The following is a 26568-nucleotide window of genomic DNA, read 5'->3' on the forward strand; positions in this document are numbered from 1 at the left end:
ACAGCTGGGTGGGGTCCAGTCTGCTCACCACCTCATTATCATCCAAAACCACACAGATTGTCCAGCATTTAGCAGACTCTCAGGATGCAACTCATTAACATCCTGATGTTCACACAGTTACCATAACGACGGTATAGTGAATTGTTTGAGTGTCACTATTGTAGGCATGTCACGATACTGAAAGAACTCTATACCGATACTAAGGATGGTACTCAAGACTCAATAATATTTTTGATATAAGATAATCGTCGGCTTCTATTTTAGATCATTTGGAATAAAATTAGAAAACACCTGCTTTCGTCCGCTGCCATGTTTAAAGTGTGTTTCTCATGTAAACATTGAATCCTTTAGGTAGCTGGCGGAGGGGCTGGCTGTTGCAATGCCTGGTGAAAATTGTTCTAGTCTGCTGGAAATTTATGTGAACTGGCAGATCCAAAACTGAAATTTAAGTATTGATACCAGCGCTAATTGAAATCAAAATCAATGAAAAATTTTGTATTGATTAATTGTTTTGTATTGATTAATTGTTCTTTCAGAGCAGAATAATTTGTGCTGTATTAAATTTTATGTGTAATAACTACAGGTCCTGCTGGGCTGGTTCTGTTGTAGAAGCTGGCTGGTAACAGTGTCGATAAACATTTAAAATCACAGTTATCATTGGAGAGCAGAGCTGTGTTTTTTGCTGCGTATAAAGTTCCTCTGTATCCCTGTCTTCTTCTGTCCTGTGCGCTGCAGCGACTGCCATGCTGCAGCCACAGGTCACACACCTGACCCAACCCATCACTCTCAGACTGGCCTTACAGATGGCTTTTTGACCCCACTTGTTTCTACACACACACACACACACACAGACACACACACACACACACACACACATATATACATATATATACATATTCATAGATTTATGAGGACCTTGAGACTCAGTAACCTATTCCATTGTTTTGAGTCATTGTTTTTTCAACCTGTTTTTTGGGGGGCATTTTTCATGTGGTGACAACAAAAAATCCTTTCCAGGACATTTTATTCCCACTGTTACCATAATAAAAGCCCATCTATGCATCACATTGTGATGGCCTTGAAGACAAAATATAGAATATATTTGATAATTTCTAAGAATATAAATGCTTAACTGCTTAACATAACCTACAGTTACAACATGTGACCTGAGTTATCAAACACAGTTCTTGTCTTGTTTTTAAATTCATTTGAATTGAAATTGCAGGATTCTCTGCAATTGTGAGGACATTTGTTAAGACATAAATATAATAATACACATACACACACACACACACACACACACATATATATATGTGTACACGTACACAGACAGACACACTAATCCTGGTGTGCGATCTGATTGCTATGCAGGGCATGTGTGACCGTCTGTAGTGAGTGTGTGCTGAGGGGCGAACATGCTGCTGCATCCTAACCAGCTCCTTCATTAAACTGTCATTTACTGTGGGTGTGTGAGAGCAAGTGTGTCCACAAAGAGGTGTGAGTGTGTTAATCAGTGTTAATCAGAGTTTGTTATAATTAGGAGCATTCTTCAGTGAGCATATCTGTGTGTCTGTGTTTAAGGTCTTTTCTGTGTGACAAGGTGTCACCTGTCTTCCATCGAATGTCCTATGGAACTGTTTTATGCTAATATAGTTATTGTGTGTTGGAATTTACATGTAAGCACATATATTTTTACAGGCTTGTGTGTGTGTTTGTGTGTTTCCATGCATTCTAGCTTTGTTTGAGTAACTGTATGTGTGTTATTTTATTTATGAATGATTTGTGTAATCCATGTAATTCTTATGGAATATTATCAGTTTGATATCAATGAATAAACACTGAACACCCATCAATCTGCTTTAAAAATGGAATACATATACTTTAAATAATACTCTACATTACTAACACAGATCATCTTGACACTGTCATTCAATTGTCTTGAACCTATCAGTTTACACATCAACCAGTAGTATCTATATTGGTCAAATGAAAGTCTGGACTGTGCAAAATGAAGTGTTTCCTGGGCATATCCATCTATACATCTCTACATAAGACTTAATAAGAACAATCATCTTCATTTTCTTTTGCAGTTTTGGAGTTTGTGTGGGAATGCTCTGACCCCAAAACGGGGGGTCTTTGGCAAAACTGGTGACCTGCAGACTATCCTGTGTCTTGCCTGTGCCAGGGATGAGGTCACATATTCTGGTGCCTTGAATGGAGACATCTATGTGTGGAAGGGGATAAACCTGATCAGGACTGTGCAGGGAGCCCACGGGGTAAGTGTAGGCTTTCAGCTGAATCTTAAACAGAGCACCTTACTTCTAATGTAAAGAGGAACCCATTAAAAATGTATCAGCATTTGAAGTAAATGTCCCATTAAAACTGTATTAGGGTCAGGCAGAGTTTACAGTCTCGGTTATCATTTACTGTACAACCACAATGTAATGGTATAATGCAGGGGTCAGCTACCCGCTGCTCTGGACTTTTATTTGTACTCCGTGGCTACCTCTAATAATTAATGTCTATTTTAATGTAATTTTTTTTGTTGTAGTTCGAAATTGGAAGATTATTGTGATCTTACATTAAAATGTAATTTTTTTTGTCACTCAAAATATGCATTACAAATCCCTATATGTGTATATGCCCCTCTATTCCGCCTGGCCAGCCCCACAAGAGCTTTTAATCAGTTTGTTCAATTAGAGTAGAGTCTCAAAATCTGATACCTCTTGGGCTAAGTAAACAGTTGTTTGCAATATTTAGTGTTTAAAGATTTGCATATGTTGACTTTAAGTTATTAAGTTGTAGCATTAGCACAGCACCACTAAGACAAAGTGAAGTGATTGTCATTGTGAAACAGCACAGCACACGGTGACACAACGAAATGTGTCCTCTGCATTTAACCATCACCCTTGGTGAGCAATGAGCAGCCATGTCAGGCACCTGGAGAGCAGTGTGTGGGGACGGTGCTTTGCTCAGTGGCACCTCAGTGGCACCTTGGCGGTTCGGGACTGGAACCGGCAACCTTCTGATTAGAACTCTTCTTTTCCCCTGAACTAGTCAATCCGGGTTTTTAGACTTGTCTGGGTGATTTGTCGTGTCATTCGTCATGTCATCGGCTTCTACACGCATATTCCTGCTAGTGAAATAAACAGCGTTCTGGCAGCGTTCACCCCCTCAACCCATTTTCACGAACCCCTGCCCCCCCACCTCTGCAACAATTTTTTTTGCATAATTAAGTTTCACAATCAACACTCTAGACTATTTTTCATACAAAGCATGAAAGTAATTAAAATATATATACATGCAGTGTTATCTTCATTTTACAGTGCTTTCGCTTTTGTGCTCTTTGAGTGTTAAATGTTGCAAACTCCTGGTATAATGGACTAATGGATAAATGATTAAATACCTACATTATCTATAAATATTATGTCTGGAGCTATGCTTTATGTTTGGTGCATTTATATAGATACAAATAGATACAGCTACAAAAGTTTGGTTTTTGCTCTCAAAAACGTATATAGTGGTGGGGCAGTGGTGCCCACTGCTCACCAAGAGTGATGGGTTAAAAGCAGAGGACACATTTTGTTGTTTGCACCGTGTGCTGTGCTGCAGTGTATCACAATGACAATCACTACACTTTCACTTCACTTTCACTTTCAAAAACAGATTGATATTTTTTTTTGTCCTTTTTTCGATTATTCTTTTTTCGGTTTAGTTTTGTGAATGATTGAGGATATAGATTACATTATGTCATAGGGTGAACAGGAACACACTTATTGTGCTGTCTATGCTTCAGTTCGGTTCACTTCACTCATGTTACAAAATGTTGAAACACAACACTAAATCATCTCTTCCTTTTTTCATAATGTGAGTCACTAAACAGTGAAGTGTGATTTTGTGAGCTATAAATGAAAGATTTTGGCTTGTTCTGTCAGTACTCAATATTTGACTTGTGTTTTGTCATTGTAAGCTTATACAAAGCTGATTCATGGCATAACACGTCAGAAGTGAGGAGGCTTCTGTCGTCTTACCCATATCCTCGCCTGATATTCTCTGTAGTCTGGGATCTTCAGTATGAATGCATGTGAGGAGGGGTTTGCCACCGGGGGCCGCGATGGCTGCATCCGGCTCTGGGACCTCAACTTCAAACCCATCACCGTCATTGACCTCAAGGAAACAGACCAGGGATATAAAGGTGAAGACACAAAAACATGTCTGAATTTGTCTTGGATTGAACAGTTTGCTGTTTTTTCTTGGTTTTCATTTGTTTTTTCCTTCTTTTAGAGCATTGATTTTATTTTCTGATTCTTATCTCAGTGCACAAAGGCAAAAAAAAACCTGATGTTTTCCTTTCCTTCCTTTTCTCTCTTAATATTCTTTTTGCAGTAGCTAGAGGCGAGAATTCGAGAGGTGGGTGATGGTAAAATTGGATGATGTTAGAGTGTTTTCTTCCCAGCCTTCCTCCAAACCCATACCCCAGTGGGGAATTGCTATTTTAGGTTGCTATAGAGTTGTTGTGATTATTTGTGGCCCTCGATGATTCCCAGATTTAGGAATTCCTTTTCTATCATCACCACAATTTGCCACCACTAGTGCTATAGTGTAAATGTGTGCGTTCACAGGGTTGTCAGTGCGTAGTGTATGTTGGCGTGGTGACCACATCCTCGTGGGGACGCAAGACAGCGAGATCTTTGAAGTGGTGGTACACGACCGCACCAAGCCCTTCCTGATCATGCAGGGTCACTGTGAGGGAGAGCTGTGGGCACTGGCAGTGCATCCCACCAAACCTCTTGCCATGACCGGCAGTGACGACCGATCTGTCAGGTGACCACATTTCACCTTTACTTAGCGCTGAAATATGTTTTAGTCAAATATGTTTTCATAGACATTGTCCAATTTTTCACTAAACTGTAATCATTAGAATGAAATGAATGGCTACCACAAATACTTCAGATGCTATACCTATTGACTTGTACTTATACTTTTACTTTTACTTATTCTATAGCGTTATGTTAGTGAACGCAATAAGCAGTTTGATTATCTATCATTCACAGTAGCTAAGCTTGACTTCTGGAGCACATTTCATGTATAAAATTTGAACGCAGGGAAATGACCGTGTTATCCAAAGGAGCAAAACACATTATTAGGTTTTGTGATTTTCTGTAATACTATTCACTTTCCGCATATTTTCAAGCATGCTAACAAACAAAGCGTTAACACGACATTTCACTTTAACCAAGATGTTCACTTTAGGTCACAGGCTAGTAATTAATTTCCACCATATGTGACTAAACTTACATACTTGATACTTTTCTAAGGTATTGAATAGTGTGAAGTTGATAGCCATGCCTGGCCTTGTTTTCTTCATATACTTGATTCCATCATATGCTGTGGGTCATCTAACCCAAGTAGAAATGTAACCCTTATTTAGATTTCCCAGATACTGCTTTTAATTTCAGACCTAATTTTCTACCATATAACAGAGTATTACATCGCTACTGCCTCTCTCTTGCCACCCTCTCTGTAGGATATGGAGCCTTATTGACCATGCACTGATTGCACGCTGTAACATGGAGGAGCCAATCCGCTGTGCGGCTGTCAGCACTGACGGCATCCATCTTGGTCTGGGGATGAAGGATGGTTCCTTCACTGTACTCAGGGTCAGGTGGGTCTGAAAAACACAGTCAAGTACAGTATCTGAAGTAATCTTAATAAAAACTAATACATGAAAGCACATATTGAAGGTGTGCTTCTGCTTATTAAAACTATTTCATTGTTTATTCCATGCTAATGGGAAGATTTAAAAATATATATATTTTTTACATGCCCAGGGATATGACAGAGGTAGTCCACATAAAAGACCGTAAGGAGGCCATCCATGAGCTGAAATATTCCCCTGATGGGGCGCACCTTGCTGTTGGCTCCAATGACAGCTCAGTGGACATTTATGGGGTGGTGCAGCGCTACAAGAAGGTGGGAGAGTGTGTGGGCTCCACCAGCTTCATTACACATATGGACTGGTCCACTGACAGCAAGTACCTTCAGACCAATGATGGCACCGGCAAGAGGCTTTTCTACAGGATGCCCAGTGAGTTCCCATTGTGCCATATGAGTATGTAAATTGATGCTAGAGTAAATTGAATATTGGATGATGTGGTCCAGCTTGGAAATAACCTGTAAATATAAATACATATTATAAGATAAAAAGTATTTCCAGTTCACAAAAATTAGCTTTAGTGGAACTATTAATATGCCCCTTGTCTCTCTGCAGGTGGCAAGGAGGTCACCAACAGAGAAGAGCTCAAGATGGTCCAGTGGGCCTCCTGGACCTGTGTTATAGGGGCTGAGGTGAACGGAATTTGGCCAAAGTACACAGACATCAATGACATCAACTCTGTCGATGCCAACTTTAGTAATCAAGTTTTAGTCACCGCTGACGATTATGGATTAGTGAAGCTTTTTAGATATCCTTGTGTAAGAAAAGGTAAGTGTTCATTACTCAGCTGCACCTAGAGAGGCAGTGGTTAGTTGGATGATGGAATGACTGGTCATCTTGATTGATTCATTTAGTTGGTTGTGTTCATTCTTTCACTTGTTATGATAACTAGCTTTTATTCTACATTGGTTATTACATTTGCTCTTTTGTGTTTTAGTTAAGTCCATTTTTGTTTCTTTTTAGGTGCAAAATTCAAAAAATATTTAGGCCACTCTGCTCATATAACCAATGCCAGATGGTCACATGACTACCAGTGGGTTATTACAATTGGTGGAGCTGACCATTCTGTATTTCAATGGAAGTTTGTCCAAGAGAAGAAGACAAAAGAAACTGTACACATAGCACCTCAAGGCAAGTATCTACCCTCCATCTTCTCAGCATGATTCAGGCTCTCTCCTTCTATCTGCTGAATACACTGTGACAGAGAGACACAACTTACAGTGAAGTGTAAATTTACAGTAAAGAGATGTGCTGAGGTGTGCCTTCATACAGTTTGGTGATGGTAGATCACTTACATGTATCAAACAGTTCGAAGTACATGTAGGTTAATGTTATGATCTTCCATCAGAATGGGCCGTGTGCTCAGACATCTATTGATCTCATTTTAAAAGAGTTTAATGTCTGCCAGCAGAGACATTATATATTTGACATCCAGAAACTTCTTCCCTGTAGGTTTCTTGGCCTTCAATTAAATCAGGGTCCCTGACCTGCTCTGTGGATATTTGTGGGTGATGGACCATTGTCTGACACTGTTAGATAAATATCCCATTAATGCTAGTATCAGATATTCAGATATTAGCATTACATCATCCATCTGTTGAGCACTTCATTAAAATCTGGTCTTTGAGTCCATTGAGTCCGCCATTGTCCCACTAATGAATGGGGCAATTGGTATCTGATAAATTGTGTACATGGTGTTTCTATAAAGTTCCTAATATTATGTCTGGTATATATAGAATATCTTTTTCACTCTGGGTTTTCAGAATGTGGGATTTGCCAAAAAGGAGGTGGAAATCCTCTACAAAAGTATGTGGCTTTCACTTGGCAAGCAATATCTGCTTTCATTCAGCTAATTTTTAGTGAAGGAAGGAAAAGATATCCTGTTTATCGAATAAGTTTACAGGTTAGAAAACATTTTAATTTAAACTTACAGATATGTGAACTGTTTTTTATGGGGAGCAGGAACATAAATGTAAACATCACTTTTTTTTTTATCACTTTTAATGTATTTCTGTGCTGTTCCCATGGTTACCTCATCACAATATGTTGTTTCGAGACTCCAGACAGCCTGTTTTCCTTTTGCATGAGAGGTGGAGCAGTAGGCTGTGGGGTGGAGGGTAGAAATCACTTCCAATCTCAAATCACCCTTACAGCTTGTCTGCATTTCATTTTCATAATGACTTTAGAGCTGTGGGATGCCTTGGCATGGGCAGGTTTCCGTCTAATCAGCATTTCTTGCAGTCACTTTGACTGATGTGGGCTGCTCTCAACCCACTTATGTGCTTAAGTGACAGACTGCTTGAAAAATGAGAGCTGTCACCGATGTGTGAAAGATTTCTGTCCCTAACTGTGTAAATTAGAAAGGAGCAGTGTACTGTGTATGTTTTGTGTTAAAACTGATTGTTTTGAGGAAAACTTTTTTTTATTTATTGTGTTGCATACAAATAATAAAAAAATTTATATAATATTGTAAACAATTATCCTGTTAATCATAATTCTCATAATTCAAGATGTTAATCTTCACAATGTGAAGAGGCATTAATTCACACAATATTCCTTTTATATTCCCTTTTATAACTGCACTGAATGCATATGAGGGACTGTAAGTTTAACTTTGTCTGCTTGCAGAAACATTGGCGGACTCGAACAGTGAAGAGTCAGACTCAGACCAGTCAGATGTGCCTGAGATGGACTCTGAGATTGAGCAAGAGACACAACTCACTTATCGCCGCCAGGTTTGTGGTTTTGCCCTGAATATCTAAAGACGTTGCAACTATTTATGGCTCCCTAATATTTCCCAGCCTCAAGGAATGCCTTACTTTGAACTGTTTCATTTATTTCCTGGCTTTGTATTTCTTGTTTATCAGTTTACCCTTCATGTTTGACCTCTGTTTTTACCTTGGTTGTAAAGCCTTGTCATGACCTGTATAATGATTCTAGTATTGTTCTATTTATTCTGTTTATTCCTGTTTCAGATTCTCATTCATGTTCTTAAAATATGTTCAAATTTATTTTACATTTACAGCATTTATCAGAAGTGTCTTGCTCAGGGACTCAATGGTAGTAAGTGAGATTTGAACCTAGGTCTTCTGGTTCATAGGCAAGTGTGTTACCCACTAAGCTACTACCACCCTAAATCCTTCCATTTACTCCATCTCCCAGTCAAGATAGTAGCCTAGATAGATACAATTGCATGTTGACAAATTTAAATGTAAACAGGTAATACTAAATCCTGTCTATGGTCCTGCAGTGGCTAGAAATGGCGATATGTAAGAGAGTGCTTTGGCCATTCTGCTTCGCTGTTCAGAAACAGGAAGTTCACACAGTCAGAGCTGAAATTTCTCCCCTTATGTCGTCATTCTGCCTTTCTCATGCTTTGTCCGCCTAGAGAATTTCCCACCCCTCCCAAAAAAATTTGCTCCGCCGGCTTGAAAACGCGTGAAGCATTGTAGTTGCTAGGTGATTGGATGTAAAAATGAGTACAAATATTATTTTTTTGTTGCATCCCACCAGACTCTGAAGAACCAGTGGGTTAATAACATTTTTTTCTGGAAAAAAATGCGGACTGTCTGCGGCAAACGATGTTGTTGGTGTTGTTGATGTCATTTCATAGGGTGGTAGTAGCATAGGGCAGTGGTGGCAGTGGTGGTGGCAGTGGTGGCCTAGCGGTTAAAGAAGAGGCCCTGAAGCGGTTAAAGAAGCGGTTAAAGAAGAGGCCCTGTAATTAGAAGGTTGCCGGTTCGAATCCCGATCCGCCAAGGTGCCACTGAGGTGCCACTGAGCAAAGCACCGTCCCCAAACACTGCTCCCCGGGCGCCTGTCATGGCTGCCCACTGCTCACTCAGGGTGATGGGTTAAATGCAGAGGACAAGTTTCACTGTGTGCACCGTGTGCTGTGCTGCTGTGTATCACATGTGACAATCACTTCACTTTATTTTATTTTTTTAGTGGGTAACACACCCGCCAGAAGACCCAGGTTAACTACTGATTTTAAGTCGCTCTGGATAAGGGCGTAAATGTAAATGTAATTTCTGCAAATGCCCGCTCATTTCTATAGGCCGCTCTGCTCCTCGTGCCACCTCTTTCCTCCACATTATCATTTAAAGCTACACACACTGAAAAGGCCCGTCCTGGAGAAATATCATCTAAAAGCTGTAATTCTGCGCCATGGCTGAATTTCAGAAAGAGAATATAGTATTAAGGGATTTTTTTTTCATAATAGGGGACCCTGAAGAAAAATTAGGTTCATGTTTTTCTGTCGTTCCATGAAAAAGGAATGTTTTCATTTCAAATTTGTTCATGTACACTTAAATATTAAATATTCACTGCCATATACAACACTGAATCACTGTTACATCCTGGATAGATCTTTTCAATCCCAATTATTGCTCTTTACTTCCTGTAAAGAAATTTTGATAGTATAGACTATATGTCAATAATTCTTTGTTAAACTGTTTTTGAAGCAAACTGTTTTCTGCATATATTAAATGAACACCCCCTAGATTGCAATCTGGCAGCAGCATATGAGCAGACATCATCACCACAAGTGTGTTATTCCTTGTCTGCTGTTATTCAGGTTTACAAAGAAGATCTACCTCAGCTTAAAGAACAGTGCAAGGAGAAGCATCGGGCCATGGCCACCAAGAAAAGAGAGAGACCTCCAGCCAGTGGAGTCAGACTTCACTTCATCCATGGGTGAGAGATGTGGCCTCAAGTGTATGAGCAGAGCACATGATGGTGGAATCAACCTCAATTATCTTCATGATTCATCTAAGTGAAAACTTAACTATGGTTTAATCATATTTTCTGGTTCTCTTACATCACTAAGTGACTACAGACCTCATGCCATTTAAATTTTGGGGCATATAATAGGAATTATAATAAGTAATACATAAAGTATAAACATGAAAAGATTTAAATATTTGGAAAGATGTTGATTTTAAGACTTGAAAACATGTAAAAAATATTGATGCCTGCATCATGTGTGTGAGAATTTCTGAAATTCTTTCGGTCTCAGTATTTCCTTAATGTGTTTCAGCTACAGAGGCTATGACTGCAGAAGTAACTTGTTCTACACGCAGACGGGGGAGATTGTCTACCACGTGGCAGCACTAGGCATAGTGTACAACAGACAGCAGAACACACAACGATTCTACTTGGGCCACGATGACGACATCCTCTGTTTGGCCATCCACCCACTGAAAGACTATGTAGCAACAGGACAGGTACAGATTACTACATCCTTTGAATAGTTCAGACATCAGGTTTGTGGAACAAGGATAACTTGGAATAGTATCAGGCAATACAAAGAGAGTGGATTGTTGATACAAGAGCTTTCTAAAATTGAGATAATCCCACGATAAACATAATGGGGTAATAATGTCATAAGGGAGGGTAGCATCAGGAGTCTGGTATAACATTTATTACATTTATCCAGAGCAATATACACTCAGTAGTTACAGGGACAGTCCCCCCGGAGCAACTCAGGGTTAAAGTTCTTGCTCAGGGACACAATGGTAGTAAGTTGGGTTTCAGCCTGTGACTTTGTGGTCTTCTGGTTCATAGGCAAGTGTGTTACCCACTTGGCTACTATCACTCTATAAGAAATTGTGGATTGCCTGTATATTAGAGGTCAGAAACCTTGCTCCTGGAGGGTACATTTTGGGGTTTTCCCTCACAACTGGTTTAACCTCTCTGCTTGTTCCCACCCAGTCCTTGATCATGGGTGGTGACCCCTGCTGTACATTTATACCAGCGTCCCTGTTTAAGGTGAAATGGAAAGTGATTAAGTATTTGCTTAGGTGGGACGGGAGTCATCCATCCACATCTGGGAAACCGAGCTGCTGAAGCCCATGTCAGTTCTGAAGGGCTTTCACCAGGTTGGAGTCTGCGCGCTGGACTTTTCAGGTAACCATGACAACAACCTGAGCCCATCTTGCGGGTCTGTTGGTAATGCCAAGGTTTGCCTGCCCACAGATATTTTCACCCTGACAGGTCTCTTCTCTGCAGTTGTAAGAATTGATAGAGCCTTCACTGAAAATAAATTAAGCATGTAGTTTTTAATAGATACTGTAAATTAGGCAAACGATTCCAAGTAGCACCATCAGAACCATTTCAGGCATGAAAAGGGTTAAAGGGTTATCAGAGAGATTTAATGGCTATCCAGCAGTTGGGAGAAGAAATACAATGTCCACGTTGCTGCGGTTATGTAATGGAGGTAATGTAATACACATCATTTGTCTGTAAATGATGAATCGTTTTCAATGGGGGGCAATTTCAATGGGGGCAAATCATTTGAAAAAGCATTAATCACTACCATACAATCAGAAATCTTTATATACTGTAAAAAAATGACACTCTTTTTCTGATTATTACAAGCGCAAAACAAAACTGAAGATGGGAAACAATGGAAAAATACACATGCACTAAACAAAAAAGGCTAATTTTTAGGCTCTTAAAAGCAGTTCTGACAAGCGATGACAACATTTCATAATTTCTGTTTGCTAAATCACCATAAGTGTCCTCTAGCCTCGATCACATGGTCTTTGTGTTCATGATAGGAAAGCTTGAGAACATCTTACATACCTGAGACTAAGTAGACCAGTATCTGCTTCTGTTCCTCTACAGCGGATGGCAAGCGTCTGGCCTCTGTGGGGCTTGATGACAACCACACCATTGTGCTATGGGACTGGAGGAAAGGAGAGAAACTCTCTGCCATTCGGTAAACAATTTTGCTGTTTTGCAATAACAGAGTCTTAATATACTGATATGAAAATTGGTTAATGGAACCAATGGAACAACACTCAATATTGTGTACTAAACAGAATGCGATTTGCTGAAATGCAGACTCGCTAATAGAGCTGACAAGCATGAGACATGGACACTCTCTGTTGACAATGATCACTCTCTCTTGTGATGGGATTAAAAAGCAAATTGAGGATTAACTCGTGATCCAACAATGTGCTTCATCTTTTCTTCTATGGTTCATCCATCACTTTGAGTGCTCGGGACCATCCGAGCAGGTTGTGTGGCAGCCTCATGTATAAATGATCATGCTGAAATTAGAAGGAGTAGATGATGTCCTGTCTGTCAAAAAGAGTAATTGTGTGCAGTGGTCTGTAAAGGATGCCCAGTTTGAGAAACATGAGAAGCTCTGTTCAAAGACCATAGAGGGTGAAAGAACCCTCTGTCATTACTTTGAAAAATGTGCCACTTAATGGCCGCTTTCTTCCTTACACCCATTTCTATGAATTAAGGTTATGATGTTGTGTGAGGTGAACCTCTCAAACGCATTTTTAAAATTATAATAATTTCATATATAATATAACTAACATATGTAAAAATGGAACACATGCTTGGTAAATGTTAGATGCTTTGTTACAATGGAAATTGATTTGAAGTGAGCTGCTAATCAGCTGCTTTCATTCTGTTTGTCCACATAAAATCACATACTGTGATGTATCTTGTCTGTGCAATGGGGGTTTTATTTGACTGAATGCCACTGAGCTGTGTAGAATCAAAGGACTGGACTTGTAAGCCCATGAACATTACATTTTATAAAGTTAACGCTACTACTGTCAAAAGAACAGAGTAACTGAAGGAAGACGTGGAGAGCAAAGAGGAGAAAGAGATGGATGGATTTAAATAGGACCTGACTGCTTGGCCACTGCTCTGTGCTCTGCCGGAGTTAGTCCTTCAGGCCGCAGTGCTGTATGGTGGTAGAAGACTGATTTTACTCTGCGCTTTACTCCATTAACTTCACTATAGAGTGGGACTCAGACAGACCCATTAGTGTGATGAAGTATCAGTTTCGTAAAGCTGTTTGGACCTTATGTATCACATCGAATTATGCGGGCCTTATTATTAACTACTTTTTTATTTTTTTTCTATAGGGGAAGTAAAGATAAGATTTTTGTTGTCAAAATTAACCCCTACATGCCTGACAAGCTCATCACAGCTGGAGTGAAGCACATGAGGTTCTGGCACAAAGCAGGTAGGAGCCCAGCAATTTGTCATGATTCCCTTTTTTAAAGAAATGTGTTCCTCTAAATGTACTAAAGCCTGGGTTTTTAGACATCTGCTTGTGGGTAGGAAGTAGCAAAAACATTTCATACTCATTAGCAAAAAATCTCATTTTTATTTCAGACTGGAAGCAATTAAACATACTCAATGAGATAGGAAGCACATTTAGTAAAAAAAATTTAATGATTTGAATAACATTATAGGTATAGTGAATAACATTACTAATTTTGTTTCAATGGCACCTGGCAGTGGGTGGGATATGTGCAAGTGAAGGGAGCAGAAAATTTGAATGTGTAAGAATTTGAGTTACTTTGAGTTACCAAACTTTGTTAGGTAGACGGATAGGTCATAGCATCACCAAGACTACAAGTCTTGTAGGATTTTCTTGGTCTGCAGTGGTCAGGACCTAATAAAATTGTACAAGGAAGGAGAACTGGTGAGCCAGCAACAGAGTCATGTGTCTGGTTTGCATAGATGCAGATGGAGCAAGGTGCCATTCACCAAAAGCACCTGCCATACACATGTAAGCATTAGAACTGGACCACAGAGCAGAGGAAGAAGGTGTCCTGGTCTGATGAATCATGTTTTCTTTTTCATCATGTGGATAGCTGTGTACATCGCTTGCTGGGTGCACTGTGGTTGCTGACCAAGTAGACACCGTTGCTGCAAACCATATAGGCTGATCAACCCCTAAATAAAATGACTTTTTTAACATTGATTACAGGACTTTGACAACCTTGACTATTATAGTGTTTATGTTTGATGAGAATTTGTCTCTGAAGGTGGAGGTTTGATAGGGAAGAAAGGGAGCATGGGAAAGACGGAGACCATGATGTGTGCAGTGTATGGGTGGACAGAAGAAATGGTGTTCTCTGGCACATGCACCGGAGACATCTGCATATGGAGGGATATGTTCCTGCTGAAAACAGTCAAAGGCCACGATGGGCCTGTCTTCAGTATGCATGCCTTGGAAAAGGTAGGATCATTTTTCAATCAAGGAATCAAAAAATATTCAGCTGACCCTTCAACTGGCGTTTAAATTAGGGAATATTTTGCTCTCTGAATGCGTGTATTAATAAACATTCATGAATTGTCTTTACAGGGATTTGTGACTGGTGGGAAAGATGGAATGGTTGCCCTGTGGGATGATACGTTTGAGAGGTGCCTCAAGACTTATGCCATCAAGAGGGCAGTCCTTGCCCCAGGGTCCAAAGGTGGGAGATTACTCTTCTGTCACATAGTCTAATAAACAAAATGATTAAATGATCCCAGTAATTATCCCAGCTGTTCTTTTAACAGCTTTAGCAACATTCACGCATTAAAGGGTTCCATCCCATTTAGGAATAAATTGTTATTGTATTCTGCCAAAGTCATTTACATATTCATGTCATTGCTCACCTCTAGGCTTATTACTGGAGGACAACCCATCCATTCGTGCCATATCTCTGGGTCATGGCCACATTCTGGTGGGGACAAAGAACGGGGAGATATTGGAGGTGGACAAAAGCGGACCAATCACATTACTTGTTCAGGTAAACCCTTGTGTGGACTATGAGGAAATATGAGCCATAACATTGTGTAAACCTTGTACACATTATGTGTAAACGTTCTGGCTTTTACAAGTCATCCAACAAGTCATCCAGGTGGTTTATAGCCACCTGGCCAATAGTTTGAATTGATAATCAACTCTGCAGATGAAGCACCATTCTGTGTGAATTGGCTGTGCATATAAGTGAATTGTTAAATTGTCCCAGTGTTTCTTACTTTTGTCACAGATCATGGATAAGATCTGTTGATATCAAGGACAGCAAAGAATGAAATAAAGTTTTGGTTGAAAGACAAACACTGCTGAAGCATCTGACTGTGAGTCAAAAGTCAATGTGCCCAGGTCAAAAGTGCCTGCAGTGTTTGTCTGTGCTCTCTGATCCAAAGTTGCCTCCTTTAAAAACAACTGTTTAGCCATTATTTCATTCTATAAAGAATCGGCAAAGTTTTTCCAGTCCATGCCCCGACTTTTGTTGATAACTTTGACTCTGACACACAATCATGTCTTTGGCTTGTAATTTATTATTTTTTTTATCCCAGCAAATCCATTAATTTTTTTATTATTTTGATTTGATTTTTTTGTATCAAACCAAATGCAGATATTAGCGCAAATTACAGTAATACAGTAATTGTTTTCTCTTTGACACTGTACACATGTTGTCCTAGTAATATTACTTATATCAGTGTCTGGTTATAGCATAGCATATTCCTTTCAAATGATAACCAATGGAGTCATGGAATTTAAATCAAGTAAACACTGTGAACTTTCAACTCGTGCAGATCCTCATGGTGTCAGAAGACAAAGAGTAAGTGGGTCTATACTAATGTAAATTGGTACGAAATGAGCATCCAGCTCAATCGGATCATATGCCACCAGAACCGCCCCAAATCAAATCAGAAGATGCTGGTTGGTCTGGATGTTACTGAACTGCCTGACTATTTCCTCTGTTCGGCAGGGCCATATGGAAGGTGAGGTTTGGGGTTTGGCCACCCACCCCCACCTCCCTCTGTGTGCCACTGTGAGTGATGACAGAACCCTGCGTATATGGGACCTCTCGCCCAGCCACTGTATGTTGGCTGTACGCAAACTTAAAAAAGGTACGCTTCTCCTGTCTAAAATATAAAAATTTAAGTAGAATAATATTGCTTTGAGCTTGGAAAGGCTAGTGATGATTAACTTAAATATCCTTCAAAAAACATTTATTTCGGATGGTTTAGTCTATAATCAGTGGAATCTCCATGCCCCCATTTCCAAGGCTTTCAAAGCCATTCATTTTGGATCATAAGGATCTTTTTCTTAACCCTCTTGGGATATAATTCCATGTTCTGTTAAAAATTAGTTATTGTCTATGATATATAATATGTGATATTGTGCTTTTATGGTCCTGTAGGGCTAGAAATGGAATACTAAACGAGATCACTTTTGGTAAGCAGATTAATCTGAGCCTATTGATTGCCTTCAGACAGAGGCACTTAGGGAAATTGTAGAATGTCTCAGCGCAGCTCACTGTAAAGGGCACTATAAAAAGACTCATTAATAAAGAGTAGCTGAATTAAATCAAGCGAACCTCTGCAGTTGCTTCCATTTTTTTTAGGATTTCATTGGCAGCCACACATTAAAAGAAATATGTAATGAGTTAAAATGTTTTACCTCCACTTAGGGGGACGCTGTTGCTGTTTTTCACCTGATGGAAAGGGACTTGCTGTGGGGCTTAATGATGGCAGCTTCCTCATTGTCAATGCAGACACCTTAGAAGATCTGGTGTCTTTTCATCACCGCAAAGACGTCATATCTGACATCCGCTTTTCTCCAGGTAACTTGAATACATTAAATTTTTTTTATTTTCTCTAGTAGGAAAAGTAGCACCCTCACACTTACCACGTACAGCACTAAGGACATTCTCTCTAGATCACTCAGTTTACTGTATAAGTAACACAGTACTGTCAGAGAGCAGATACTGATCAATCATGTTTATTCTACACATGTCTGCTGTTGTGTTATATAAATATTTTAATTTCACTTCAGTTTGGTTTCTGAATGCATGCCATCTAAAGTGAAGGTTCTCACTATAGGTGCTGGAAAGTACTTAGCTGTGGCTTCAGGAGACAGCTTTGTGGACATATACAATGTGATGAGCAGCAAGAGAGTGGGTGTGTGCAAAGGTTCTCTGAACTACATTACCCACCTGGACTGGGACAAGAGGGGTGAGATGAAAACACAACTGATGACATATATTATGAAATTATAAGTATTTATATTATTATAGTATTTATAGCAAAAGTACTCTACATGCGCATAATCTGCAATATGGTAACACAACGCTATAAAAGTATTAGTGGAATTGCATTACTTTGGTAAAACCCTTTAACTGTAGCAGTTTTGCATTAACAACATGATTCCTAAACAGTTTTAGAAGCCAATTAAGGCTAATATGCATTCCATTTCAAAACAACAATGGCTCACAAACTTATCTATAGACAAAAACAATGTAGAGTATAGTGTATAAAAATGATGAGCCCATCATGATCAGTAATGTCTGTAGTAATCTCTTTAACTGTCAGTGATTTGGTGTTTGTCCCACTTTTTACTTTTTGGCAGCTGACTTACCTAACTTTCATCTGTAATTTGTATTTATAATACTGCTGTATTCTTGCACCATGTTGTTTTTTAAGCACGCAACAACCTTGTCCTGTTTTCTGCTTTACAGGAAAGCTGCTGCAGGTGAACACTTCGGCTAAAGAGCAATTATTCTTTGAGGCTCCCCGTGGGAAAAGGCAAACTATCCCTGCCTTGGAGGTATGAACGCACCAGGTGGCACCATTGTGGTGCTGCTGCGGTAACAAGCTGTCCTAGTTTTGGAGGCTGGCATGGAGAAGGGCAGAGATAAGGGCAAGAAGCGCCCCACTTTTTATTGGCATGCCTCTAAATTTGGAGGGAGAGAACTGGGTCGTATTTAAAGGCCATTTACGCACCATGACACTTGCGCACTGTGCATATACCTCATCACTTTTTTGCACTCTGTCATAATGTCCTACTTCTTATAAACACTATTTTCTGATATAAATAGGTGAAATAGTTCACAAAATGTCCAAAACTGTATCCCACTTCATATAATACAATTCAAATGGATATTTGAGTGAATACTGCTGAATACATGGTCTGTATTGTAGAAAGGTAGAATCCCAAATAAGACCAATATTCATGATGTGATGTCATGATGTGAAAGTGGAGTGATTGTCGTGATACACAGCACAGCACACTATGCACACAACAAATTGTGTCTTCTGCTTTTAACCCATCACCCTTGGTGAGCAGTGGGCAGCCATGACAAGGGCCCGGGGAGCAGTGTGTGGGGATGGTGCTTTGCTCAGTGGCACCCCAGTGGAAAACACATTTCAGCATCATGATGTATTGCAATACAAGTCATCTGTGTTGATTTTTGATTTTGTATTTTTTTTCCTCAGGTGGAGAAGATCGACTGGACTACATGGACATGTGTACTGGGCACTTCAGTGGAAGGGATCTGGCCAGTGGTCAGTGAGGTGTCTGAGGTGACATCAGCCTGCCTCAGCAATGACAGGAAGGTGCTTGCCACTGGAGATGACCTCGGCTACATCAAACTCTTCAGATATCCTGTTAAGGTAAACAAGGATTTTTCACAAGGACTTCTCTGTTGTCAATTGCAGATGTAAACAGTCTCTGGCCATTTACGTGGCTTTACTCTACAACCCTGTCATCTGGTGACTGTATGTGTCACAGTCATGATGAATATAAATTGCTTTGTTTGAAGGTTAATGGAGATTTAAATGTCGCTGTAATGCTTTCAATTTGTTCTCCTCAGGGGAAGTATGCCAAGTTCAAACGTTATGTGGCTCACAGCACCCATGTGACCAATGTGCGATGGACACATGATGACGCTCTGCTGGCCTCAGTGGGAGGAGCTGACACCTGCCTCATGATCTGGAACCATGAAGCCGAGGGCTGCAGGGAGATGCGTCAGTGTGACAGCGAGGAATCAGACATTGAGAGCGAGGATGATGGTGGTGAGAGTCTGCCTTCTACAAATACAGATGTATCACTACTATTCTTGCATATACAGCTTGGCTATTTATTAGGGATGCGGAACTCATCGACAATGTAAAGTTGCACATCTGCTGACTGTTGCTATCTGTTTTTGTCCATACAAAATGTTACCACCTTATTCCCAAATGAATGAATTGATTTGGAAAGTTCACACACCTGTCTATATAAAGTCACACAGTTGACAGTTTGGGTCAGAACAAGCATAAAGTCAAAGGAATAGTCTATAGACCTCCAAGACAGGATTGCGTCAAGGCACAAATCTAGGGAAGGTTACAGAAAAATCTCTGCTGCTTCGAAGGTCCCATGACTGGATGAAGTTCAAATTCACCAGGACTCTTCCTAGAGCTGGCTGGTCACCTACACTGAGTGATGGGTCTTTGTCAGGGAGGTGACCAAGAACCGGATGGTCGCTCTCTCAGAGCCCCAGAAGTCCTTTGTGGACAGAAGAGAACCTTCTAGAAGCACAGCCATCTCTGCAGCAGTCCAAAAATCAGGCCTGTATGGTAGAGTAGCCTGATGAAAGCCACTCCTTAGTAAAGGGCAAATGGCAGCTCGCATGGATTTTCCCAAAAGGCACCTGAAGGACTCTCAGAACATGAGACACCAAATTCTCTGGTCTGTTTGACACAAAGATTGAACCCTTTAGTGTACCGGCTCATCACCTCTCACCACCAGGCCAATACTATCCCTACAGTGAAGCATGGTAGTGGCAGCATCATGCTGTAGGTGTGTTTTTCAGCGGCCCAGCTAGAGCTCAAACTTGAATCCGATAGAACATCTCTGGAGACTGTAATTGCTGCCAAAGCTGCAATGACAAAGTATTGAGCAAAGGTTGTGAATACTTATTTGATTTCTAATTTTTTAATTTTTTATAAATTTGCCAAAACAAGTAAACTTATTATCATTATTGGGTGTTCTGTGTAGAATGGATGGATTAGAATGGATTATATGAAACTGAAATGAAAACACATCAGTAAATAAAACTGGCACACATACCCATAATGGCTTGTTTTGCAGAAATGCTTACCGATAATGCACAGGTATAACAAGCACATTGAAAAAATGCTATATTTTGTGTCCCTGAAAACAGTCAATTTTTTTTAAGTAAAAGTGAAGTCATTGTCATTGTGAAACACAGCACAGCACACACAACAAAAGGTGCCATCTGCTTTTAACCCATCACCCTTTGTGAGCAGTGGGCTGCCATGACAGGCGCCTGGGGAGCAGTGTGTGGGGACGGTGCTTTGCTCAGTGGCACCTCGGCAGTTCGGATTTTGAACTGGCAACCTTCTGATTACGAGTCTGATTAAAGGCCATTTTACTGTCTTTAAAGCCTACCGTGACCTGCATTTGAAACAGGATTGCTGTGGCAAGTGCTTACTACTATACAATCATAGTGCACCAACACAGAGCTTTTGTGTCACATTTCAGACCTGAGCAGACCTTAGCATGGTAATGTGAACATAGCCATCATTGCATGTAATACATGGCATTGTCACATCCTCCTTTTCTGTATTTGACCAGGATACGACAGTGATGTGACCAGAGAGAACGAGATTGTCTACATCATCAAAGCCTTATCTACGAACGTACGACCCATGTCTGGTATTAAACCTCATATGCAACATAAGGAGCCCTCTGTGGATGAAAGGTAAAAAGTGATATTTTTTTTGGAATTGTCAAATGTCCCTTCCTTTTTGTCCAATTCTTATCTGCTTTTCTTTTTTCCTGTTTGTCCACTGCATTATAAAAGCCTTTAGGAGAATTCATGTCTTTTTCTTTTCTCCCATTTTCTCTGTCTTTCTTTACCTGCATTTTTCTTTGTCTCCACTTGAAGACAGGGTGTGGTCAGGTAAGAGTTATTAACAAAGTAATTAAGGGGCTTTCATAAGTTAACAACAACAGCAGATCGAGGTATATCCAGAATAACAGGGGTATAGTGTCCCAGCATTATCACCAAACAAACAGTAGAACTAGAGACAGTTTAGGGGCATCTTGATGTTTTCACGTCTAAAAGTCTTACCAGAGGAGTCATATATATTAAAATGTTTCTTTTCCTCTGTCAATGCTGCCATCAAGAGGGTCCAGGTGAGTTTGTGTGTCTGGTTCACTTACTCCAATGTTTTTTTTATGTTTTCCATAAAAATACATTACATACATTATTGAGGACAACCATGTTTTATTATAACCTTTTTTACTTTTTATAATTTAAGACATGGGGCTATAAATGAACACAGATTACACAGAGAAAGTATCCCCGTTCTTTTTTGTCTCCATTGAGTAGTTAAATGGGCTTCCTCTGGAAAACTCCCTCAGGAATCAGTATGCCTTTTCAGCACATCTTTCCTCATTCTGTCCCACGGTCACAGCGAAATTACCATGTGCTAACGCTGAGTCATGGAGTCATCCTCTCATCTCCTCTTTCCCCTCTAAATTTCAGGCCTCCTGTGAGCCGTGCGCTCCCCATACCTGAGAAACTGCAGACCAACAATGTGGGCAAGAAGAAGAGACCAATTGAGGTGCATGCATCACTGGTACCACACTGATGTTTCTCATTACAGCTATGATGCTTTCATTCCTAATTTGAATAATAATCTAATTAATTGTAGTATATTATATATTGATTGTATTCAGAGGTTGCTTTGGACTTTGTGAGTCCTTGCCAAGTTCATTTATATTAGGAACCAAGCTTTTCAAATCTGATTATATTATGGTATATTTACTGATGATTTTAATGTATCATATCAAAGTTTCATTATACTACATCTGTACATGATCAATCCGGTATTCATAACTCTTATTTTGTCTAGAATTCATTGGGTAATCAAAACATTGTTTTGATCTGTATCAGCATAGCTGATATTCTTGTTGACCTTTGGTTGAATCTTTAACCTTGTATAACTGAATGACAGAATATCCTGTCACCTGGTCATTTGTAACACAATAATTCAGCCATCCTCTTGTCTCCAAGGAGATGACCTCTGGTTTTACCCTTGCAGGACCTGGTGCTGGAACTGGTGTTTGGTTACCGTGGCAACGATTGCCGTAATAATGTGCACTACCTGAATGAGGGGGCGGATATCATCTACCACACAGCGTCTGTGGGCATCGTTCTCAATCTCACAACCGGTGAGTTGCAGACAGGACCCCTGCTAGTGTGTGTGTGTGTGTGTGTGTGTGTGTGTGTGTGTGTATATATATATATATATATATATATATAAACGTAAAAATTCCGTTTCCATGAAAAATAATGTTTAATTACTTGTCGTATCCATGAACTATAAAACAGCTCATAGGAAACTTTCAGTTGATGTTTTCTAGATGACTGAATACTGAATAATTGATTGTGGTAGATCAATGTGTGGACTGTGCATGTGTGTGTGTGTGTGTGTGTTAGTTTTGATGTGTGTGTTTACAACCTTGCAGCCTGCCAGAGCTTCTATGTAGAACACAGTGATGACATTCTGTGCCTCACCATCAATCAGCATCCTAAGTTCCCCAACGTGGTGGCGACTGGCCAAGTAGGTATGTTTGTGAGAAGTGTTTCTGATGACATCTCAGCAAGTTTTGAACTGATCATAAATTCAGTTAAGCATAATACTCCAGGACACAGATGTCCACTACTTATCAGGGTTTGTCATAGCCTACTGGGTAAGACACTTGCCTATGTGAAACAGAAAACCAGTCATAGGATCAAACCCCACTTACAAGCATTATGTCCCTGAACATGAAACTTAAACCTGAGTTGCTTCAGGGGGTCTGTCCTAGTAAATACTGATTGTAAGTCGCTGTGGATAAGGGTATCTGCTAAACGGCATAATGTAATATATGTAGTTAATAAATGTAAATATAGTTAAAACCATTACCTGTAGCATAAAGATCCTGATAGCCGGGCTGAGATTCTTAGACCTCTTAAAATCTAAGTGAGAATCATACACCACTGAAAAATTATATTCTTATTAATAACAAAGAATAATACATTCTCTCTCTCTCTGCCTTACTGTATATTGCATGGAACTCAACCTAAAACTGAAGCTAAATGCTGAACCTAAATGTATTTTTCACTGATGCTTTGTGTTTACAGGTGACACTGGTGACATGTCCGGTAAGTTGTAGCTTTTATTCCTCGATAACATTGTACCATTCAGAGTATGATGTAACCATGTGTTTTATCATTTACTGTAATTATGATTAATTTTGCCCCAGTGAACCAATCACTTCAATCATAACTTCACTTGCTGAATGAGCAGCTGTTCTGAAACATGCAGGTCACTAAGGTTAGGGCCTTCTACAGGAGACACAGTGCATCTCACCAAAATTTGCTAGGATCATTGTTCTGTCCAAACTTTACTGGATGTACAGGAGCTATTATTAAACATTTCTGATTGGAAATAGCATAGGAGCAATTTTCATGTTGGCTTGTATCCATGTTGAAGATGTGCCTGTATTCAGAAGTTTAGTGTTACTTATTGATTGTAAGCAGTGTATGAGCCTTCTGATCTGACACATCTCTTATGATAAATATTACTTTTTCTTTAAGAAGCATTTTTATGTAACCAGAATTATCCGTTGCAGCAACATCACCCTCCATACATGTGTGGGATGCCATGACAAAGCAGACGCTGTCAGTGTTGCGCTCCTACCACTCCCGTGGCGTCTGTTCTGTCAGCTTCAGTGCCACGGGCAAGCTGCTGCTTTCTGTGGGCCTGGATCCAGAACACACCCTCACTGTCTGGAAATGGCAAGAAGGTCTGTCAGTGACAAACTTTACACTATTGTGATTATGATTATTAATGTTATCATTATTCAGAACAATTTGTTATGACACACTACACATTACGGAGCTATTAGCTGAACAACAACACAATATCTACTGTTTCCACAAGTCACAAAAGAAGAATTATATGTGCTAAATACACTTTTTTTTCTAAAGGTGCCAAAGTGGCCAGCAGGTCCGGTCACACCCAACGTATCTTTGTTGCTGAGTTTCGTCCAGATTCGGATACGCAGTTTGTTTCAGTGGGAATAAAGCATGTGAGGTTCTGGACTCTGGCAGGCCGTGCCCTTCTCAGCAAGAAGGGAGTTCTGAGTGCCGTTGAGGATGCCCGCATGCAGACCATGTTGTCTGTGGCATTTGGAGCTGTAAGTAACTTTATTTATTTGTACAGAGTTCACGCTATTTACACAAGGTGTCTGTTTCAGTCATTATGAGCCACCACTGTGCACGGATTTAAAAATGTATAGGCGTACAAACACAGTTTCTTCCAGTTTCAGTATTAGATGCATTAGATAATCTTAAACTGCAGAGTGAAACAAGTACAGAACACTATTTTAAGTAAAACACTAGCAGGTAAGAAAGTGGACCCATAATCAGAAAGTTGCCGAACCACCAAGGTGCCACTGAGAGCAAAACACCGTCCCCACACACTGCTCCCTGGGCGCCTGTCATGGCTGCCCATTGCTCACTAAGCGTGAAGCGTACTAAGGCAGAGGACACATTTCATTGTGTGCACCGTGTGCTATTCTGCAGTGTTTCACAATGACAATCACTTAATTTTCAACTTCTTGTATTGCATCCAAATTAACCTGACAAAAGTCTTGTGTACAAATTGACCTCAAGTGCAGCTAAAATATATTTCTAATCAAGATTTTTTTACAAGAAATGGCTCATTTTATTTGCAAACAGCTTTTGTAATAATGTTTTAGTGCAAAAATATTCAAAGCTTGGTAAAGCCCATTGAGTCCATTTTTGAGTGTTGTCGCCTTCACCTGTGACTAATAATGGATGAATTAAGTGTCCGGTGCACATAAAAAGAACCCCAGTACACTAGACCTTCACATCAACGGCCACTAGACCTCTGCAAACATGCCTAAGAGTTACCCTGAGACTATCAAGAGGCTGAAGACCAGCTCCACTGCTGATGTGGCAGACACCTTCAATGTGTCTCAGTGTACAGAGGATAAAAAAAAGATTTGAAGAGACTGGAGACGTTTTTTGACAAGCCCAGGCCAAGCAGACCCCACAAGACAACTGCTTGAGAGGACCGTTTGTTGTCTCGAAAATCCAAGGCCAGCCCATCTTCCACTGCAGCAGAGCTCCACGAGACCTGGTCACCTGAAGTCCCTGTGTCAACCAGAACAGTTTGTCGGTTTCTGTCTCGAAATGGCCTCCATGGTCGAATCAGTGGCCAGAATCCAGAACTAAACAAAAGACAATTGAAAAACCGCATGGCGTTTGTTGAGGCCCACTGCCTGCTAAAAGGATGGATGCTGGAAAAGCGCCGCAAGTATTGCAGGAGACATATTTTTGCTTACATATTTTTGTATTTGCAGTAAATTTGATCAATTTCTGTATAGGGAACAAAACTTTTGTCTTGCCAAAATTTGACCTTTTTGTCTTGATTAAATAATAAATCTTTTTTCAGTGAAACTAATTAATTTCAATGCATTAAGCATAATTCGGTAGGGTTTTAGCTTTTCATATGAGCTATTTCTAACACCAATTGATTAATTAAAAGTCACGTTAATATCAGGTGTTTTTACAAAATAGATAAGCCACAAGACTTTTGTCAGGGACTGCAGAGAAGAAACAGATTGGCACAAATCAGCATGAGACGCTGAAGGAAAGGATTAGGAGTGCATTCTCTTATCTTTTACCTTAATTTTTGCTCAATTGAGTGATTAGTCTAATAAATTTTTGCCAGTCTGTCTGTCTGGAGCCCAGTGATGTAATGATGTCTGTTGTGCTGTTCTGTCTCTCTATTAGAGGTCACTAGATTAGTGCAGGTTTGTTTTCTTTTCAGAATAACTTGACATTTACAGGTACCATTAGTGGGGATGTGTGTGTGTGGAAGGAGCACATATTAGTGAGAATCGTGGCCAAGGCGCACACAGGCCCCGTGTTCACCATGTACACCACGCTCCGAGACGGGCTCATCGTCACTGGTGGGAAGGAGCGACCGTGAGTATCACTTGTGTCTGGAATGTAGTGGCTCCTTAGAGGTGTAGTAAAATATAAATTGAACCTAGAAAATAGTTTAAAATATTGCATGTTATAGTTTTATGTTTATACACTTTTAAAATAACATTAGAAGATGCATTTCTGTGTTTTGGTGTCATTAACACCAGTATGTTGATGCCTATGTGTGTTGTGGATATGTTGATTGTGTGTGTGAATATTGTGTGTTATTATGGCTGTATG

At 40.0% G+C, this 26568-nt stretch overlaps 1 protein-coding gene across 5 annotated transcripts in view; it reads left to right on the forward strand.

Annotated features, from left to right (window-relative positions):
* eml5 (EMAP like 5) overlaps window positions 1–26568 on the forward strand; it is a 55923-nt gene that overhangs the window by 23898 nt on the left and 5457 nt on the right. Inside the window, exons 5-37 of one of the 5 annotated variants that reach the window (XR_003749563.1) lie at window positions 2091–2276; window positions 4060–4195; window positions 4387–4410; window positions 4623–4824; window positions 5528–5665; window positions 5832–6088; window positions 6272–6484; window positions 6680–6847; window positions 8345–8451; window positions 10293–10411; window positions 10755–10941; window positions 11518–11623; window positions 12344–12437; window positions 13609–13709; window positions 14521–14714; window positions 14841–14952; window positions 15143–15270; window positions 16240–16381; window positions 16945–17097; window positions 17357–17488; window positions 17992–18080; window positions 18749–18925; window positions 19126–19327; window positions 20892–21018; window positions 21205–21219; window positions 21447–21455; window positions 21808–21886; window positions 22367–22496; window positions 22794–22892; window positions 23452–23472; window positions 23943–24116; window positions 24301–24509; window positions 26190–26328. Coding sequence is in view for 4 of the 5 variants with exons in the window: in XM_028977505.1 (XP_028833338.1) it covers window positions 2091–2276; window positions 4060–4195; window positions 4387–4410; window positions 4623–4824; window positions 5528–5665; window positions 5832–6088; window positions 6272–6484; window positions 6680–6847; window positions 8345–8451; window positions 10293–10411; window positions 10755–10941; window positions 11518–11623; window positions 12344–12437; window positions 13609–13709; window positions 14521–14714; window positions 14841–14952; window positions 15143–15270; window positions 16240–16381; window positions 16945–17097; window positions 17357–17488; window positions 17992–18080; window positions 18749–18925; window positions 19126–19327; window positions 20892–21018; window positions 21205–21219; window positions 21447–21455; window positions 21808–21886; window positions 22367–22496; window positions 22794–22892; window positions 23452–23472; window positions 23943–24116; window positions 24301–24509; window positions 26171–26328 (4388 nt within the window). In the remaining variant the exon portion in view is untranslated. Of the gene's footprint in view, window positions 1–2090; window positions 2277–4059; window positions 4196–4386; window positions 4411–4622; window positions 4825–5527; window positions 5666–5831; window positions 6089–6271; window positions 6485–6679; window positions 6848–8344; window positions 8452–10292; window positions 10412–10754; window positions 10942–11517; window positions 11624–12343; window positions 12438–13608; window positions 13710–14520; window positions 14715–14840; window positions 14953–15142; window positions 15271–16239; window positions 16382–16944; window positions 17098–17356; window positions 17489–17991; window positions 18081–18748; window positions 18926–19125; window positions 19328–20891; window positions 21019–21204; window positions 21220–21446; window positions 21456–21807; window positions 21887–22366; window positions 22497–22793; window positions 22893–23451; window positions 23473–23942; window positions 24117–24300; window positions 24510–26170; window positions 26329–26568 lie in introns of all 5 variants that reach the window. The other 4 variants (XM_028977505.1, XM_028977514.1, XM_028977524.1 and 1 more) reach the window with 4 other exon arrangements.

This window comes from Denticeps clupeoides, chromosome 1 (assembly GCF_900700375.1).
Source record: "Denticeps clupeoides chromosome 1, fDenClu1.1, whole genome shotgun sequence".
NCBI classification, from domain to species: Eukaryota; Metazoa; Chordata; class Actinopteri; order Clupeiformes; family Denticipitidae; genus Denticeps; species Denticeps clupeoides.